The 20,934-nt window shown below is 35.7% G+C and overlaps 2 protein-coding genes across 2 annotated transcripts; one reads left to right on the top strand and one right to left on the bottom strand.

Annotated features, from left to right (window-relative positions):
* Positions 1–3,171: 3,171 nt before the first annotated feature.
* Positions 3,172–7,000, bottom strand: LOC140960056 (ribonuclease III domain-containing protein RNC1, chloroplastic). The gene is made up of 5 exons (XM_073418173.1): positions 5,991–7,000; positions 4,758–4,962; positions 4,388–4,588; positions 3,877–3,963; positions 3,172–3,578 (listed from the first exon to the last, which is right to left on the bottom strand). The coding sequence occupies exons 1-5, from the start codon at positions 6,761–6,763 to the stop codon at positions 3,258–3,260; spliced, it is 1,587 nt and encodes a 528-aa protein (XP_073274274.1). The 5' UTR covers positions 6,764–7,000; the 3' UTR covers positions 3,172–3,257.
* Positions 7,001–18,478: 11,478 nt separating this feature from the next.
* Positions 18,479–20,934, top strand: LOC140958211 (BTB/POZ domain-containing protein SR1IP1-like). The gene is made up of 4 exons (XM_073415585.1): positions 18,479–18,548; positions 18,806–19,331; positions 19,412–19,957; positions 20,361–20,934. The coding sequence occupies exons 2-4, from the start codon at positions 18,852–18,854 to the stop codon at positions 20,892–20,894; spliced, it is 1,560 nt and encodes a 519-aa protein (XP_073271686.1). The 5' UTR covers positions 18,479–18,548; positions 18,806–18,851; the 3' UTR covers positions 20,895–20,934.

Below are 20,934 nucleotides of genomic sequence, written 5' to 3'. Positions count from 1 at the left end.
TTTTTTTATCAAATCTACAGTTTGGAAAAAAGGAGCTATTTGGTTATCGATCTCGGTGTTTGCATGGATAATATAATAAATTCATCATAGTGTCCAAGAGTGAAAATCAACTCACTGGTTCATTCTTATAATAAGACGATAAATTGAAAAATAAAGATTTATTTTAATTTATTTATTGCAAAACTCAACCAAACATGAGATGATATAATGATATTGAATTTCATAATGTACCACACAATATCTTAATAATTGTATCATAAGATTATATAGACATGAAATATATATATTACTACAACTTTTCCTTTGTTAACAAATCTTCAAACAACCACTGTTTTTAACACCCTTAAGTTTATAAAAAAAATTAAATAAAAAATTAAACCAATCATCACTATAACCTGAATTTAAATTCTTCCAATTATTAAACTATAACAAAAAAAAGAATAAAATAAATATGGTCGTGTGGAAATGGAATATATTCGAATTAATCACCTTTTGATCACGTGTAGTCAGGCTTTAATCTCAACAAATTATTCTATTTTATCATAAAGGAATACAAGAAACCTTCAATGAACCCGTTGGTCCATTGAGTGGCGCAATTCACGAACCGCACTGCAATTCACTGCAGCCGCTAATTGGGAACATAAATCGTATCTTCAACATCACGTTTGCTTGGTCACGGGCTACCTCCTTTTTGGATTATTAATCTTTTTTCGTATATAAAAATATGCTATAATGTCTTATATTATATCTATCAGATTACCACAAACTTTGTTTGTCTTATATCTCTCAATAAAACAGCATCTGTTTGATTATATGTTTTATTTTTCTGGATTGCAAACGTGTAATAACAGGGAGAAATAATTAATTTGGAACGATTAAAATATATATGACGTTTGAACTGTTTCACGATTTCGAAGATTTGAATTACGTCTAACCAAATTTCTCTGTGTTTACAAGTTGGAATCCAACCTAACCTCATCAAATAAATTTGAGTTATCATACATATTTCATGTAATATAATTCAAATAGCAAATGCTTCATGAAGGTGACATGCATATGATACAATGGAAAATAAATTATTTTTTAATAATTAAATTAACCATGCATATATATGACATTATATTAGAACAAATTCTGACTCAGTTCAAAGCTTTGGAAAACATGTCGCATGAGTAATAAAATCTGATGAAAATTATGAGATGTAGGCCCACGCGGATAGAGGTATAAATAAATAAAATTAATTTTAAATTTTTTAATGATTTTTTATATTTATAAATCTCAAAATAATCATATGTTATAACAAATATAGATAGACGAGACCAATGTCATTACAGAAACTTATATGATATAAGCTCAGTTTTAACTATTTGAAGAAGTGAAATTCAAAATAAGTCGATTTAAAAGACCATTCGGACGATTCTTTCTTGAATTAAAATACATTTGGTGAGACCGATAAAGAATATAACATCATCGAAAAAAATTTCCATTGCTGTAAGTAATTGAAATTTATTATCCATGGAGTGGGTGGTGGGTGGAGACTAGATGTGGAATACCTTTCAACTTGTAACTTCCAACCATAAAAAAACCCAATTTTCCTCATACTTATTATTACGAACGATGCTTTTTATTAATGGCGTTCGTTTGCAGAAGTGAAAAAATAGTTTACATTCAATGGAAGAAGCGTGAGGGTATTTAAAATCTTTATTTATGGGGAAATGGAGAAGTTATGTGGACTACTTTAATGTGATGGATTTTGAGATGCTCGATGGATTAAATATGGTTATGTGTATAATTTTACTATGGAGAAAATTTTGGATGCGTGTTCGAGCTAGTTGAGTCTAACTAGTGACGAAGTCAAAAATACGATTTTACTCAAACTAGAATTTTAGACTAATTATACACATAACCATATTTAATAAAATTCTTTAATATTTTAAATTGATATACCCGTACTAATATCAAATTTATCAAAAATTATACAAAAGTTTACATATAAATTTTTTTAAAAAAAATTAGGATCACCCGGGCTAAGCCCGGGTGACAAGGAGTGTGGCTCCGCCACTGAGTCTAACGCACTCTAGCTCGGTAAAACCGAGCTCGTCGAGGCCATCCTAATTAGTGGTAGCATTTCATGCTATAATTTTATTATGGTAGTCATATAATGAAAGGTATTTACGCTAATCGCGCATCGATTTGTTTGCTAATGGAAAAAATATAACAAGGATGACCATATTATATATCATTTTTTGTTTTTATAATAATGGCGGTGAAAAATAGAATAAGATATTTAAAAAAAAATAAATTTAAATACAAACTATAAAGTGGACAAAAGTTAATAATGTTGAAACTTTGAAGACAAAGGTTAGGGATCACGTGATGCACTTTAAGCAGGGGACAAAGGGTCCGCTAATTAATTTTTGTATGTATATTATCCGATAATCAACCCAGGTTTCTGTCTCTGTTTAGTACCGAAATTATTCATTATTTATTAAGTAAAGGACATCGAAGCCTGCGTTTATGGAAAGTCTTATCCGATTGTTCCTCTCATTTTAGTCACATTATTTGGTTTTTTTTAGATAATTATTTTTTTCATAATTAGTGTATTTTTTCTTTGAAATTTTTTTTTTATTATTTAAAAAAAATTATGTTTCCAAAATAACAAAAATTAAAAGTTAATTACATCATATGTATTATATTTATATCCTTGACATAAAGTACATGCACATGACACACAATTAATGTTTTCTTATTTCTTTGAAATAGTACAAGTATGCAATCTGGTAATAATTGAAGGTAATATTATTCATTGTATTTAATCTAATAAAATCTGTGTTTGCATCGCCATTATTAACGTATCAATTTTTATTTATTTTTTAATTATAAATGAATGTATCCAAGTTTTAATTGGAAAAAAGAGACATTTACATTTAATAGAGGACCAGACTTTAGCCATACCATTAATGTTTACCTGACATATATTTGTAGCTGGTTGGAGTATACACCCCGAATAGGGCCCATTTTCTTTTAGTAGTTAATCACGCAGTAGCGGGAGAGTTACACTACTTACGCATGATACATGAACTCCATAAAAAAGTTTATATGAATTTAATCGAGCGTGAGCAGTTTTATGCCTTTTTCCTGTGCAATTTGTTCAGCCAAAAACAAAGAAAATGAACATAAATCTTTCAGGAGCCATTTAATTGAATAAAGATGAGCCCATTCGTTCAAGATAAAGCACAAACTTTTTTTTTCGTTTTTCATGATACAGCCTTAGGTTGAATCTGCTCAAAATCGAAAACTTCGAACATGAGACGTCTAACTTCTGGCTTTCCATATACAGCGTAAGCGAGCCCATGAAGGGCTTGTTGAACTGAAGTTGAAGCCGGATTTCTAAGCCTTCGGTTGTGTTCGTATGCGTCTTGGACTTCTTCACTGTAAATTACGAAAGGGTGGAGATATTTCTCCCTCAAGTATCTTCCGCAAAATTTGTTCATTAAAATGCGACGATGTTTTTCTTGTAACCATCTTCCTGGGGCATCTATATGCTTCATGAGCAGCCTTTCGGCCATCACAAGGTCCTGCACACAGTTGGGAAATTGGGTTGCGTTTGTGCCAATTATGCAGTGAAAGTTTGGAGAAGATTTAAGTTCAAGATATTTACGCCCTGTGATCACGGGCCAGCACAAACAAGATTGTACATGATGATTTTTTATAGTAGCTACTTGTACACATCCTCTCTCACTCAATGATTAATTTGAGTTGGCAGAACTAGATAAATCATAGCAAACTCTTCCCAGAAACCGACATGGAACAGGAGTATTACAAAGTTACACACAAAGCTAGTAAATTAACACTATAAATTTACAGAGTACATACCTGGATTTTTTGACCAAGGTATTCCAGTCGTTCGAAGCAAAAGCGTGGGTGTTCGAACTTGTACTTGGACGGGTGAAGGAAACAAAGCTGTATTTCAATATAGGCAATATTTATCAGAAACCGTAAAATTCCTGGAAAAAATTGATGCTCGACCTTAATTTGAGCATAACAAGGCAACAATGTAACACACTATTACCTAATATCATGAAAAGATATATAATAGCTATATTATGTTATTCATTTAGATGCAAGGACAAAAAGAATTTCAGGGTTGATAGATACACACATAGAGTTCTCAGGAGCTGCAACAGCGATATTTATCATTTTCGACTTTATACTCAACTGAAAAGTCACTCACATTTTTCAAAGTTTTGAGAGTGTTGTACATAGAGTTCCATTTTGTATTTTTTTGCCAGCCCCATAAAATTTTCAGTTTATGCCTAGAGCATCATCTTCGTAAAGTATCGGAACCAACCAACACGTGTGTTCCAGATCAAGCTGAAAGGATTACCTGTAATCCAAGTCCAAGTTCAATATTCCTGGCATCCGTTATCTCACGAATCCTATCAGTCCTCACTAACGGGTACCCTAGTTTTCGCATGACTTGAGGTCTACAATCATAATCCCAAATGTTGCCTCGGAATCGATGCATTCCTGGTGGAACACACGCCCTGAAAAGCCTTGGGTGAGTAAAAAGGGTGTCTTCTGGGGGCTGTCAAACATTAATACACCAATGAGTTGACAATCCATCTTCTTAATAAATGGAATAATAGAAACCCATTTTTTAAACAAGAATGTCAGAAATAAAAGGTCATAGTTTTTTAACAGTAGATTAATTCAAAGAAAAAGAATAGAGATGGTAAGGAACTAATAATGCTAGCCTTATAAGCAGCTACATCTTGCCAACTCAGCTTTTGACTTTCGAATTCAACAGATACATGATCTACATCCTCAAGCTGTCTCCTCAGTTTAGGCTGGCAATCTTCAGCCTCAAGATCCATTCCAAACACCTCAAAAAGAACTCTATACACTTCTGGCATGCCATAGCACAGATATATTGCACCAAACAAGGCCCAGAATACAGATCTGCCGCCAGCATATACAATGAAAGTAAATCATAATAAGCCAATTTGATAAATGACAAAGATCGTGGGCAAGGAATTACACAGCCAAATACGTTGGTTCACGTTTGATATCATTAAATTTTCCTTAAGGATTGAGAGTTCAGATTGTTTTTTGTAATGTATGCATATTTGATTACTTGGCAAGCTCTGCCAGCATCATGTATATGAATTCAAAATGTTATCAATCATCTAACTCAAAGACTAACTTTAGCATAACTGATGAAACACAGCATAAATGACTCCACAACTTAGAATTGTCACAATCCACATATGTAATGACATATTCGTGTAGTTGAAGCATATAACAGACAATTGCAGTATCTCTTATATTTTGTTGGTCTATATTTATTAGAAGCACAAGAAGCCCTAAGGTGTAAAAAATGCCTAGAGCATAAGGTAAAAAGTGCAAGGTAAGAATTGGATCTCATTAAAATGAGCCGCACTATGAGATAGAATGAAATGATCTAAATATTTGGAGAAATTTTCTTATTATAACCAAATATATACGTAACAAACAATTGACTGACACTAACATAAACACTCATTTGTTAATGAGTGAAAATGAATGACTATTATCTCGCGTCTCAACTTAAATTTATCATCCCTACTCAACACACCCTGAATTTATTATCCCTAAATTTAAATACACGAAAAAGTGCCTCGAGCCTTTAAAGCACACCAAATTCAGGGCTCCGGTGAGGGCTTCATTGAAGGGCTTAGCCAGGGCTCCTGTCAAGGTGCACCTAGTCTCATTGAGCCTAGTCGCACATCTTGTGAGCTTTTAAAGACTACGTTCCAATCAAATTAATTTGAATAACCTTGACTGAAATGTAATCTCTCTCATCTTCCATCAAGCACAGCCTTGAGATAATATATCTCAAAGCACATCCGATAAAGGAATCTAGATTAGTAATCAAAATGTATACAATTAAGTCCCATTGAGTAAATAAGTAAGCAAACTTGAAAAAAAAAAGAAAAGAAGTAACATACTTGACCGGAGGTTCTCTATCTTTTCGAATCAACCTATCCATATCATCATAAGGAAAAATCAAATTCTGCAAGCTAGCAGCTTTGATCCACTTAGGCAAAAACCTTTTCCCAATCAGAGCATAGACCCTCTCCCTCATTGGCCCCGGGGATTCCCTTGGATATCTCTGCAAGAAAAACTCACACAAGGCCAACTCCAATACATGCTCCCCCAAGAAGCCCAACCGTGAATGCCCCGATCTCACATGCCGCGCATTAGTCCTGTCGCAATGGGGGTGCTGAAATGCCAAATACAACAATGTATCTAACTGCTTAGCCGGGTTATCATCTCCATAATTCTCGGAATTCTCCAATGGGTATCCTAAAGCTTGCTTCACCTCCAGCAAATATTCATCCATCCAGGTTCTGTCCGCATTGTTTAACCGCATAGAGGGCATGCAAGAACTCAATAAAGGGAAAGCTTTCAGCGACAACTGTGGGCTATTGAGGAATCTTTCGGCCAATCTCGCATCATCAAGCGGGGGCTTGAGGATGAATCTTCTGGGGGGTGGCCTCTTCTTGGGGGACACTATTTTCTTGCGCTCTGCCAGCTCTTTCAAGAGTCTCTTAGGGCTGTTCTGAGGCAGCTCTTTTGGGTCCACTGCTACTGCCAAAATATGGAAATTTGATTGGATTTTAGGGTATTTGAGGAGGGTTTGAAAAGGGAAGGACGATAAAGAAGAGGAAAAGGATAAGTCTGGTGCGGATTGGAGTTTGAAAGACGAAGATAGCTCCATTGAGAAGATTAAATTACAGAATCTTTTGGTAGGAATTGGTACTAAGATTGAAAAGTAGGGGTTTACAGTGAAATTGTCTCGATTACGGCAGGCATTGAAGGAGGTTTTTGCAGGGTTTTGCAACACAGATTGGCGGAGGTGGTGGGGATAAGGTGAAACTGGTTTTTGGCGAGAGGCTCACCAACGGGTCAGTGTCAGTGAAATCGCTAGCTCCCGAATCTAAAGCGTGACGAATGCCATTCGAAAAAACGCATTTGGTTTTCTAATGTCAAGCGTTGTGACTTGTGCAGAGAATGATATATTATAGGATCCGGGTCCGTCGAGTTTGAGTAACTAGGGTCGGGTTGGACCCAAACCGGATCGTACCCACAATGAGGCCCAAACAACTTGGTATGTATGTATGTATACCTTAATGGGCCTACTCGCACTACCTTGCTCCGAATAAAAGTGACATGGATCTTTTAGTTTTCACCTTAGAGAATCCAAAGAACCATGGGCGAAACTGGATACGGTATTATGGGCTTGAGCCCAACTTCCAATTTTAATTTTTCACTTCTTATTTGCAACCTTCAGTTCACATATGATTGCTTAATTATGATTTTTTCCCTCGTAAAGTTGTGATTATATTGATGAATTTGATTTGGAGAAAGATTGTACGAATGAGTTTCAAATAACACTCACTTTGGATGTATTTAAAATTAATCACAATTATTATTGAAATTGCATAACTTGATAATGAGAGAATTTGAAATACGTAATCTCTGATAAATTAACCCAAGCACAACCTAATCTTCTATTAATTTAATATTAAGTTTTATATTTAAACAATTCACACAGAACGTTTAAGCTTTTTATAGAAATTTAATTACTGGAGTCAATTAGAAATGGCTTATCTTCCATTAATTTTATGGGTTTCTATATGTAGTCCAAAAAAAATTAAATATAAATTAAAACTGTTTTTTTAAATTAAAATTGGATTAAAAAAATTTAAAGAATAATTTATGATATATATTTAAAATTTTAATCCAAAAGGAAGAAATTTTTTTTGTTGCGAAAGATGTCGTTAACAATCTTCTAAGTGAGGAATACAATCCTAGAATTTGAATATTAATTATTATGTATCTTGATATGTTAATTTTTTACCAATAATTTTTTCACAAAAACTCATATGATATCATATAATAGGTTAATTTTGTAATATAAATCTTCAACTCGATCTGACAGATGAAAAATATTATTTTTTATTACAAATATAGATTAGGTCGATCCGTCGTTAGACCGTCTCATATGAGATTTGCTATAAAATTTTTTTATATAAAAAATTATGATATATATTTAGTTTAGCTCGATTTAATGCAAAATCGTGCTTTCGGCCATTTAAATAGATTTTAGGTATTTATGAGTCCCATACATTTATCTACTCATTTCATTAATAACACTTCTTTACATTGAATTTAATTCAGCTTTGACCATATGGCTTCGAAAACTGTGCGGTTCAATTTATTAGTTAGAAATTTAACATTGCTCGTGAATAATATAATTATATTCTTCAAATAATCGATTTAGTGATGATTTTTCATAAAGTGAAATTCCCAAACATTTTGTTTAGGTATGAATTTCTACATTTAAAATGATGTATAAATAAATTAAAAATGAATGTATTGGAGTTAGTTTTTAAAAAAGAACAAAATTGGTGTGCACTAAGTAGGAAAATTTTGTCGACGATCATCTATACCATCTCTCGATATATTGGTATTGTAAATCTCTATTTATCATATACTATATTAAATGCTCATTTAATGCTTATTTGCTTTTCACGAGTTTGATACTTTTAGTTGCTGAAAAGTTGATTGACTTTTGATATTTTAGGAAACATTCCTGTTGATCGAGAGTTGACAAGATACTATCCTCGACACTTTATTTTGATAGCATTGAACAACTTGAGTTGTTGTATCCATCTTGATCTGCTGATGTCTGATCGGTTGGAGCGTGATTAGAGTTGAAACGTCTGACTCTGAACATTTCTTAGATAAAGAGGTCTGGTTAAAAACATATTCAAGAGATGATCTTCTTATAAAATCTACATCTTGAGCTTCTGATAGAATATGAGTGATTTGACTTGTCCAACGCCTAGAATCCTGTAAATAAATAAAATTAGCAGCCGGACTCTGAAACAACTCAGTGATGCTTTTGTTATTGTCAAAACTTGGGGTATTTAAATTTAATAGAGTCATTTTTAAAGGTTTGATATATCAAAGTGACCATATATATTTAAAAGTTTTCTTCTGTATTGATTCTCATGTCTAGTTAAGTACTTGACGCAGTTGATTAGCATGCTTGTGACAAAGCAGTGGTTATCACACCACCTCGTCAGGGTCAGAAACAAAGTTCAAGATATCTTCCTACAACTTGATTTCATAATCCAGTGCTCGAAATATTTCAAATTACAGAAAGCTTTTAAAACATATAACATATTAGTTTCATTTACAAGGAACGGAATTAGGGTAAAAAAAAAACCAATAAAAAATAATCAAAAAACCGATGTTTTCTGTGTTCGGGTTGTTTTAGCTGGGACTGTATTTGTCACAGCCGGAGTTGGAGTAAAACTTGCAGAATCTTTATGTCTAATTTATGTCAACTACATATGTTAAGAGCGGGATTTTACTCAAAGTCTTAAATTTAAAAGTTCACCATTGGATGACAACCATTCATTTGCGTTAGGTGTTGAATTCCCTTTCACATACAGTAAGTCATACACATATAGGTATTATATATATGTAGAGGATAAAGGGTCACTGGTCCACGGCATTATTATTTGCCTATGATAAGTCTTGCTGTTTTCATTGAAATGTGTTGAATTAGAAGGTCACAGGTTTTCTTGTGCTGTGATGTACATAACACACACACACATACACACATATAGTATTGATATTATAATGCACCCACCGTAGGGCGTTGACATCTATATGAACACCGCTGGTGGTAGGATCAAGATAACCAACCACCTAAATTATTTCCAAATAATGGATGATCAATCAACAAGAGGTAGGGGGCCCTTTACCAAGGAGACTGAAAGTTTCGACCACAGAATCTGATATGAAACTACAGTCATGTACCCCATATGTATACATTAGAATAAAGTTCTAAAATATTTTTTAAAAATGTGTCAAATAAAATTTGGATCCTAGTAGGGATGATCCTATCTGGAACAATATAGTATAGTGATATTGTTGGATAAATGAATAATGAAGAGTTGTTGAATAGGAAAGGGAGTGGGAGTTGTTCCACATTGAGAAAATAGCCAAAGGAAGTCTTCCTTATAAACTCCAAGTTTGAATAGGGGTTTGGGGNAGTGTCTCTTCAATGTATCCGGTCTGGAAAGGCATGTCTCTTCTACACATCCAATGATCACCTATAAATAATCACCTCAAACCACATTCAAAAGCTGCTGATTTTCTCTGCACTTGTCTTCCCATATTGTTGCATCAAATTTCGAAAATTACTTGAAAGGGATTGCATATTTTTGTTTGCTGATTTCGAGATTTGAAGTGCTGCAAACTCTCGACGTGAAGTCGTTGTATCTTAGGGACGATTGCCTGCGACGTATAGCACTATATACGGGCAATTTCGTCTTGCGGAGAAAGGATCCTCCTTGCCTCGACTTGATCTTTTTGTTGCTGCAGTTGGATCGATATTCAAGTTGTTGCTTTGCTCGTGATTCAAGACATCCAACATATCCAGGGTAATATCTCATAAACAATCGCAAGACGAAATTTTTTTTTTGATTATTTATCATTGTTATTCTGGATATGTCGACTACATCGTTCACTCCCGTGCCCACTGGCCCTGCCGCCCCTGCTCATGGAGAAAAGCCTCCAAAATTCTGGTGCCGACTTCAAACGGTGGCAGCAGAAAATGCTCTTTTACCTCACAACACTGAGCCTATCTCGATTCCTTAAAGAGGACTCCCCAGTCATTGCTGCGGACGATAATGACTCCCAACGAAGATCTACTGTGGATGCATGGAACCACAGTGATTTTCTATGCCGCAACTACATTCTAAACGGACTAGATGACTCGCTTTACAGTGTCTACTGCTCTGTCAAGACAGCCAAAGAATTGTCGGACTCATTGGAGAAAAAATATAAGACAGAAGATGCAGGAGTCAAGAAGTTCGTAGTTGGCAAATTCCTTGAGTTCAAAATGGTGGACGCCAAATCTGTAATAAGCCAGGTACAAGAAATTCAAATAATTATTCATGACTTATTGGCAGAAGGGATGGATATCAATGAACCATTCCAAGTGGCGGCTATCATTGAGAAATTGCCACCAATGTGGAAAGACTTCAAAAACTACCTTAAGCACAAGCGCAAGGAGTTGAAACTTGAAGATCTGATTGTGAGGCTTCGTATTGAGGAAGATAGCCGATCTTCTGAAGCCAGAACACACAAGAAAACAATGGAGGCCGAGGCCGAGGCAAACATGACAGAATCTAGCACTAGTCACAAGAGAAAGCGCCCTCAAAATGAGAAACGAGGGCATGCCAAAAAGTTCAAAGGAACTTGCTACAACTGTGGCAAACCAAATCATATGGCCAAGGACTGTCGTCTTCCAAGGAAAGTCAACAAAAATCAGAATCAAAGGCAAGCCAATGTCATTGAAGAAAGGCATGTACCCATAGACCTATCACAACTTGATCTATCCGCAGTTGTGTTTGAAACCAACTTGGTGGATAATCCAAGGGAATGGTGGGTAGATACCGGATCCACTAGCCACATATGTGCTGAAAAGGAAATGTTCTCATCCTACACTACTGTAAGTGATAGGAAATTGTTTATGGGAAACTCTACGACGTCTGAGGTCGTAGGAATTGGCAAAGTGGTGTTGAAGATGACTTCCGGCAAAGAGATAACATTGTTGAATGTGCTGCATGTGCCAGACATTCGAAAGAACTTAGTTTCTGGATCTTTGTTGAGTAAGGCTGGTTTTAAACTTGTGTTTGAATCGGACAAGTTTGTCCTAACTAAGGCTGGTGTATTTGTAGGAAAAGGGTACCAAGATAGTGGTCTCTTTAAACTGAATGTAATGAATGTTTACCGCCATGAGGCGAAGAATAAAGTGAATGATTCTGTTTACTTGTTTGAAAGTTCTAATTTGTGGCATGAAAGATTAGGACATGTTAACTTCAACACATTACAAAGACTTGCAAATTTAAATGTAATACCTGCATTTAAAAGAAACCCACAAGATAAATATGAGATTTGTGTTGAAGCAAAGATGGCCAAAGCTCCATTCCATTCTGTGACAAGAAGTACTAATCCACTTGAATTAATTCACACTGACGTATGTGATTTAAAGTTTGTGCAAACTCGAGGTGGGAATAAGTACTTCATAACATTCATTGATATTGCACAAGGTTCTGTTATGTCTACTTATTGAAAAGTAAAGATGAAGCTATAGAAGCTTTCAAAAATTATAAGAATGAGGTTGAGAATCAATTGAGTACAAAAATCAAAATGATTCGAAGTGATAGAGGTGGAGAATATGTCGCTCAATTTGAAGAATTTTGCACTAACAATGGCATAATTCATCAAACTACAGCATCATATTCACCTCAATCAAATGGAGTTGCAGAACGTAAAAACCGTACTCTTAAGGAGATGATGAATGCGTTGTTGATAAATTCTGGCTTACCTCAAAACTTGTGGGGGGAAGCAATACTATCTGCAAACCACATTCTTAATAAAATACCACACAAAGGGAAAGATGAAACTCCATATGAGTTATGGAAGGGTCGCAAACCATCCTATAAATACCTAAAAGTGTGGGGGTGTTTGGCTAAAGTAGAAATACCCAAGCCAAAACAAGTTAAAATTGGACCCAAAACTGTTGACTGCACTTTTATTGGATATGCATATAATAGTAGTGCATATAGGTTCTTGGTGCATAAGTCAACGATTCCTGATATTAATGAAGGAACGATTATGGAATCAAGGAATGCAATATTCTTTGAAAACAATTTTCCTTGTAAGGAAAGAAAAGAAGGTTCCAATAAACGGTCTTATGAATCTAGTATTGATTCTAAAGAAGTCAATGAAGAACCAAGACGTGGGAAGAGAGCAAGAGTTGAAAAGTCCTTTGGTCCTGACTTTATGACTTATATGTTAGATGATGAACCTAGAACTATTCAAGAAGCTCTATCCAATCCCGAAGCTCCTTTCTGGAAAGAAGCTATAAATGATGAAATAGAATCCATCATGCATAATCATACGTGGGAATTGAGTGATCTCCCTCCGGGTTGTAAGCCTTTAGGATGCAAGTGGATCCTTAAAAGGAAATACAAAGAAGATGGATCTATAGATAAATACAAAGCCCGATTGGTGGCTAAAGGGTTTAAACAAAAAGAAGGATATGACTTCTTTGACACATACTCTCCAGTCACTAGGATTACATCCATTCGTGTTCTCATAGCTATTGCTGCATTGCATAACCTAGAGATTCACCAAATGGATGTAAAGACAGCCTTCTTGAATGGAGAATTGGAAGAGGAAATATACATGGAACAACCCGAGGGGTTTGTCGTTCCTGGACAAGAAAAGAAGGTGTGTAAACTTGTCAAGTCATTATACGGACTCAAACAAGCACCTAAGCAATGGCATGAAAAATTTGACACTACAATGAAGTCAAATGGTTTCAAAATCAACGAATGTGATAAATGCGTTTATATTAAAGGTAGTGCAAATGCTTATGTCATTGTATGCCTTTATGTATACGACATGTTGATTATGGGAAGTAATCATGAGTTGATTATAAATGCCAAGAATATGTTGAAAAGGTCTTTTGATATGAAAGACTTGGGGTTGTGTGATATCATATTAGGGATTAAAATCTCTAGAATGCCTGAAGGAATAGTTTTATCACAAACTCACTATGTTGAAAAGGTGCTTGAAAGATTCAGTACCTTAAACAGTCTTCCTGCTAGAACACCTATAGATTTAGGTGTTCATTTAGCAAAGAATAGAGGAGAACCCGTCTCACAACTGGAATATGCAAAGATAATAGGTAGTCTAATGTACTTGACTAACTGTACTCGTCCAGACCTTGCATATTCAGTTAACAAGTTAAGTAGGTTCACAAGTAATCCAAATAAGTATCATTGGAAAGCCTTAACAAGAGTGCTTGGATATTTGAAATATACATTGAACTATGGTTTGATATATTCAAAATATCCTGCAGTTTTATAAGGATACTGTGATGCTAATTGGATATCTGACACAAAAGACTCCAAGTCCACTAGTGGATATGTATTCACAATAGGTGGAGGAGCGGTGTCATGGAAATCGTCTAAGCAAACATGTATAGCTCGATCCACTATGGAATTCGAATTCATTGCATTAGACAAAGCTGGGGAAGAAGCCGAATGGCTAAGAAACTTCCTAGAAGATATTCCTTGTTGGAATAAGCCAGTGCCTTCCATTAACATTCATTGCGATAGTCAATCGGCAATAGGAAGAGCACAAAGCAGTTTGTACAATGGTAAGTCTCGTCACATTCGACGGAGACATAATACCATAAGACAATTGATCTCTAATGGGGTTATCTCTGTTGAATATGTGAAATCAAAGGAAAACCTGGCGGATCCGTTTACAAAAGGAATAAATAGAGATCAAATGTACAAACTGTTAAGAGGAATGGACTTAAAATCCACAACATAGAATATTTATAGCGGTAACCCAACCTTGTGAAGTGGAGATCCCATGACCTTGGTTCAATGGGACAACTAAGTTATAAATATCAGTTTGAGTACTTGGAATAAATAAATGCTCATTCCTACAAAATCCAAGTAGAAAAGACCTGCAACATGTGGTGAGGTTAATTNGTTGAAACGGAGATACATTTCCAGTAACAGAATCGAATTCAATGCATATAGCCATATCAAACAAGAGCAACTTAATAAAGCATGGTTTCGATGTCAGGTGCCCGTAAAAACCACCAACTCAGGAAAATGAAAACAATATCAGCACGGCAACATACTGAGACTCACAGTGAATCAATTTGACCGCTCAGTCTCTGTTCTTTTTGTTGGATAAATGAATAATGAAGAGTTGTTGAATAGGAAAGGGAGTGGGAGTTGTTGAATAGGAAAGGGAGTGGGAGTTGTCCCACATTGAGAAAATAGCCAAAGCAAGTCTTCCTTATAAATTCCAAGTTTGAATAGGGGTTTGGGCCCCAAGGGGTACCAGAAGTTTTTAGAAGGGGGAAGACGCTAATAGGATGTGTCTTGGTGAACACACGCGCGCGCGCGCGCTCGGCTCGGCCCGGCCCGGTGCGGTGCGGTCTTTGACAAGTATTAATCTTTTTTGATCAAATTTATTTGGAAAATATTGTCAGAAAGAAGCACACGCACATGCAGCCTGGAACACGCACAAGATGATGCATTGAACAGAGCAAGGCGCGCGGGTGCGCCACATTACGCGCGGATGCGCACTTATTACTGGATTCGGAGCCTTAGAGCAGAACAGGGCGCGGCTGCGCGCAGCTTCGCGTGCGGGCGCGCGCGCCCTACTGTGCGCAACGAAGAACAAGGTGCGCGCGTGCGCGCAGAGCACAGTGTCAGTACCTTGCGCGCGAGTTGTCGCGCGGCTGCGCGCGCTGCGTTGTTTCAGAAAAGCATGCGCGTCCATTGGCTTCAAAGCATCTGTTCTTGGCTGGTTTTGGCCCAACCAATGTATCCCTTGACTAGAATAGTGTCTCTTCAATGTATCCGGTCTGGAAAGGCATGTCTCTTCTACACATCCAATGATCACCTATAAATAATCACCTCAAACCACATTCAAAAGCTGCTGATTTTCTCTGCACTTGTCTTCCCATATTGTTGCATCAAATTTCGAAAATTACTTGAAAGGGATTGCATATTTTTGTTTGCTGATTTCGAGATTTGAAGTGCTGCAAACTCTCGACGTGAAGTCGTTGTATCTTAGGGACGATTGCCTGCGACGTATAGCACTATATACGGGCAATTTCGTCTTGCGGAGAAAGGATCCTCCTTGCCTCGACTTGATCTTTTTGTTGCTGCAGTTGGATCGATATTCAAGTTGTTGCTTTGCTCGTGATTCAAGACATCCAACATATCCAGGGTAATATCTCATAAACAGATATATAGAATAGGATGTTAACATATGATACACCATTATTGAGTATGAATGCAAGAGACCATAAATTCCACTGTCCATGCCACCTCAATAAAATCAACAAGCAACTAGCAACTAGGACTGTCTTCTACTTTGATTCACTTGGATCGCGGAGTGACATTACACTAGAAAAATGTAGCTACTATCAGGGACGGAGCCAATGGAGACAGGTGAGTGCGACCGTCTCCCTCAATTTTTCAATTTTATTGACTAAGAGCTTAAAAATAATAATATTTTTTTCACTTTCCACCTTGGCTCCGTTCCTGATTATAATGATATGATATTTGTATATTTAATTTACATAATGCATATATATATTTTTAAAAAAGTATGAATAAAAGGGAAAGAATCGTTTAAATTTTAAATATTTTCTCTAAAAATCCAAGTATACCATCCATATATAGGACAGGGAGTACTACGTCTTTATTAGGCTTGATATGGGTAGTGTAGACCCTACGTGCCTTTGCAAAATTCGTATTATAAAGAATTTGGACGAAGACTGGGGCATGGCTTTAGTGGCACAGCCTGTTTCACATTTCAAATATATCTTGTAGAATTATTGATATGTTTTTCTTCCCTCCAAAATTAACTTAGAAAATTGAAAGGACATATATATTACATGTACGGTTATAATTTCAAACGTAAGAAAATACAGGTTTCATTTTCTAAATTCATTTTTTTCTAAATGGTCAAAATTCGATTCTAATCCAATAATTTGCTCATCGTTTTCATTTTTACTTCTTTTTTTTTTTCTTGGAGAGCTGACATGACATTGGACACGTCAGCAAAATTATAAGTAATGTCAACAATATTTAGTGTTATGTCTATATAAAAAAGGCTATCATTATCTTCCACCAACATCCTTAATCAAGATTTGTCCTAATTGTTTTTACTTGTTTTAAAATTTAATCCTCGAGTTTTGTTTTTGGTTTCAGAAAAAATTTTACATGCTTCCGGTAAAAATAAAGTAATAAAATTATGTTTAAAATCAATTGCGTCAGAACAAATTTTTTTTTTTTTCGCAGCGAACTATTTTCCATTGTTAACTGGAAATAATATCTTTTATATATAACAACATTCTTGTATTTTTTAAATTTACGAGCATCTTATTAATTGCGAAACAACACATGATCCTATACATATAAGACACTGCTTAAAAATTAAGTAAGATATGTAATAAACACAGTTCTTACTGTTTAGTGTAGGACAATGTTTAAAAAATTGAGGAATTTATACACCAAAATGTTAATTAAACATAGGTTTCATGTTGAGACTCGAGGAAATTTGGTAGATAACCTCCTACAATTAAATTTCAAAATATAACCTTATTTAAAATAATTAAAAAAAAACATTGTCCCATCAATTTGACCAATGTTAATATTTTTCAAAGCCTTGTCATTTTATTTGGACTTCATTGGATAAAAACAGTGTGGTACTTGGTCATTTTTTTAGAAAAATAACTCAACATTTGAAATGATTTTTTTTTTAAAAAAAATGAAGTTTGACCGCCAAATTTCCCTGAAAACACATTATTCAAAGCTTGAGATACGATTTCTATTTTGACGAAGTCAGGAATTGAATGTATGCAGAGTTTTTGTGCAAAGAATGTTACGAGGGTCACGGATCAAAAAATCATAGAAGATCATAAATCAAACAAATTTATAACCAGAGGAATTTATAAAATATGGGTATTTGATTATGGTCAAAATTCTTTTTACTAAAAAAAAATTTGATCTCATGTTCGCAACCATGTATGTTTTTCGAAAAGTCTATTATTTGCCAACTTTTAGCATAATTTCACACAAATGTCTCAGTTTTGAGATTCAATTTTAAGAAATCTCACATCAACTCAAAATTATTTTTATAAAAAACTATGTATATTTTAACAAAGGGAGGATTTTTTTTTTAAAAAAAAAATCAAATTTAGGTAGGATTATGATTCGATGGACAAAATTCATCACCATATATCACCCAGTTCTAGGTAAAAATGGGTGACTCTAAATGGAATTCTCAAGAGTACTACAAAAGATCTTTGTGAAGCTGAATGGCTGATAAAATAACCAACATAAGACCGGGAAACGATGATTGTGCAATCTCAGAATCACTGATTCAGTCTTTTCTTCAGCCCACTCTGTGTTTGTCAGCAAAAAGACAAGGATCGACATTTATTACTCATCAGATCGCAATTTCCCGCAAGAATCCATTCGTCTTTCAAGCAACTTATTAAAGATTTCGACATTCGATCTGGTTTACAAAAATACTACTCCCGATTGAGATGATGGATCTTGAAAACGAGCAGAGTTCACCTTCCTGTGCTGCAAACATGTCTGCTAAGAAAAAAGAGCTTCTTTCTTGTGCCATGAAGAGGACTGGCCAATGGTTTGGTTTCTTCGTTTTTGTCTTTCTGGCTACTTACTGTATTGGGATTTTATCATATTCCCAAGTATTTGTATTTTTTGTTTGAATTTTGTTTTAATGGGAATGAAAATGGGAAATTGTTTAGAGTTTTATTTGTATTGAACAGGGTTTTCTCCCATGAAATTCCAAGTGATGTAACGGTTACTGCAGGAGGAACTTCCTTTTCTTTGCACAAGGTAACATATTTTTATGTTTCCAAATCGAAATCTTGATTCGTGGTGTTGAATGTTAGTTTTCTTGAATTAATTTTTCAAAATAAAGGTGATTTCTTACAGTATTCGAAGTCAATGTTTCATAATACTCGATGATGATAGGAATGACAAACCAAATTTTCCGAAACAATGATGATATATTATAGTTTCTTGATTGATATTCAAAGGCAAGGTGAATTCTTGAATTTTTAATTCTCATGTTTTTTCCTACATGCACACAGTTTCCTCTAGTGAAAACTCTCAGAATCCACTGATACTGCAAAATCCATGATTGAAATCCCCGATGTCCCGGGTGGGGCGGAGGCATTTGAACTTGCAGTAAAGTTCTGCTATGGTACGGGCTTTGAAATCACCTCCGAGAACATCGCCATGCTTAGATGTGCAGCAGAGTTTCTTGAAATGACAGAGGACTACGGCACAGGGAATTTGATCCAACGAACCGAGTCGTATTTAAATGAAGCCGAATTAAAGACTGTGTCTGGGGCTGTATCGATTTTACATTCATCGGAAAACCTTCTTCCCGTCGCTGAGGAAGTACGGTTGGTGAGCAGAAGCATCGACACCATATCGATCATTATGTGTCATGATAGCTCACAACGCGCTGCCGCTTGGTGGGGTGAGGATTTGGCCGTCCTACGAATCGATATGTTCCAAAGGGTTCTCATTGCGTTGATAGCAAGAGGATTTAATCAACACGATCTTGCTCAAATAGTTATGCTATATGCACAAAGATCTCTTAGAGGTTTGGTGAGGACATACCCCTAGAAACTTTTATTTCCTGATCATATATGAATAGCCTATTTAATGTATTTTTCTTCGTGTTTTAGGAGATATTTGGAAAGGGTCGGAAGAAAATAGAACCAAGACAAGAACACGAGAAAAGGGTCGTGTTAGAAACAATAGTTAGCCTCTTACCAAGAGCGAAAAACTTGATCTCAGTCAGCTTTCTATCTATGCTTCTTCGAGCTTCGATATACTTAGAGACAACAGCTGCTTGTCAGCTTGATTTGGAGAGGAGAGTGGCCTCGCATCTTGCACAGGCCGCGCTAGATGATCTTTTGATCCCGTCTTATTCCTGCACCGGTGATACGCTGTTCGATGTTGAAGCCGTGCTAAGAATCACAAAAAATTTCTTTGAATGTGAAAGGGAGATGAATAAAATAGGGTATAATTTTAACGAGGCTGAAGATTATAATTCCCCTTCAGCAAGTGATATGGAGAGAGTGACACGATTATTGGAGAATTATCTATCGGAAATTGCTTCTGATCGTAATCTATCGGTTACTAAGTTTGTTGTTTTTGCAGAACTTATCCCTGAGCAGCCAAGAGTAACAGAAGATGGAATGTACAGAGGCATCGACATTTATTTGAAGGTTTGTACTTTGTAAATTCTCTTCACATTGATCGATTCTTCTGATCTAGGCAAAAATAGAGACATAGTCGAAACGTGCTGCTTAGGCTGTCATTTCTGCTAGTTACAACCTTCAATATGACAGCATACGTACTCAGATATTCAATTTTATTGCGTGTCAAAATCAAATTCACAACGAGTTATTATTTTCTTGTGAGATTTTCATTTCATAAGTTTGTACTTGCACATTTTCTTTTCATTGGCCTATTCTTTTGGCCAAGACATCTAGTGAATCTTAGTTGAAAACGTAGTTGTCATCAGCTACAACTTTAAGCACAGATGCTCAGTCAATATTCTATGTCATACATAAAAATATTTCCGTTTATGCAATATATTTCTGTTTCATTTCATGTATACATATGCAGGCTCATCCTTCTTTAAGTGATATGGAGAGAAAGAAACTTTGCAGTGTCATGAACTGTCAGAAGCTCTCTCTCGAGGCTTGTGCGCACGCAGCTCAGAACGATAGGCTACCGGTTCAAACTATCATTCAAGTACTTTACTACGAGCAGCAACGTTTAAGGGAAGTCATGGACATGAATAGTGGCCTTAATCATGAGTCCTCTCTTCATTCAGGGAAACTGAATCATAAGTCCCTCGGCATTCACCCTGTGGTGCGGGACGAGACCTCGTCTCTACAAAGGGAAAATCACGACTTGAAACTCGAGCTCCTGAACATGAAAATGAAGTTAAATGAATTGGAAAAATCTTCAGGCAATAAATCTTTATCAAAACCTGTTAGCCCCTTGGTGACCAGCCACACCACGTCCACCGATAAACCTACTTTGTCGCAAAAATATTTGTTCATAAGCTCGGTTTCAAGGAAACTCGGTAGATTATTACCAGGTACCAGAGGTAGGAATAAACCGACTAAAACTAGGCGTCACTCGATATCGTGACATGTACATTAGGTTAGTTAATTCGTTTTTGGAGGAAATA

This window comes from Primulina huaijiensis, chromosome 15 (genome assembly GCF_012295235.1).
Source record: "Primulina huaijiensis isolate GDHJ02 chromosome 15, ASM1229523v2, whole genome shotgun sequence".
NCBI classification, from domain to species: domain Eukaryota; kingdom Viridiplantae; phylum Streptophyta; class Magnoliopsida; order Lamiales; family Gesneriaceae; genus Primulina; species Primulina huaijiensis.
This window is presented reverse-complemented; position numbering and strand designations above follow the sequence as displayed.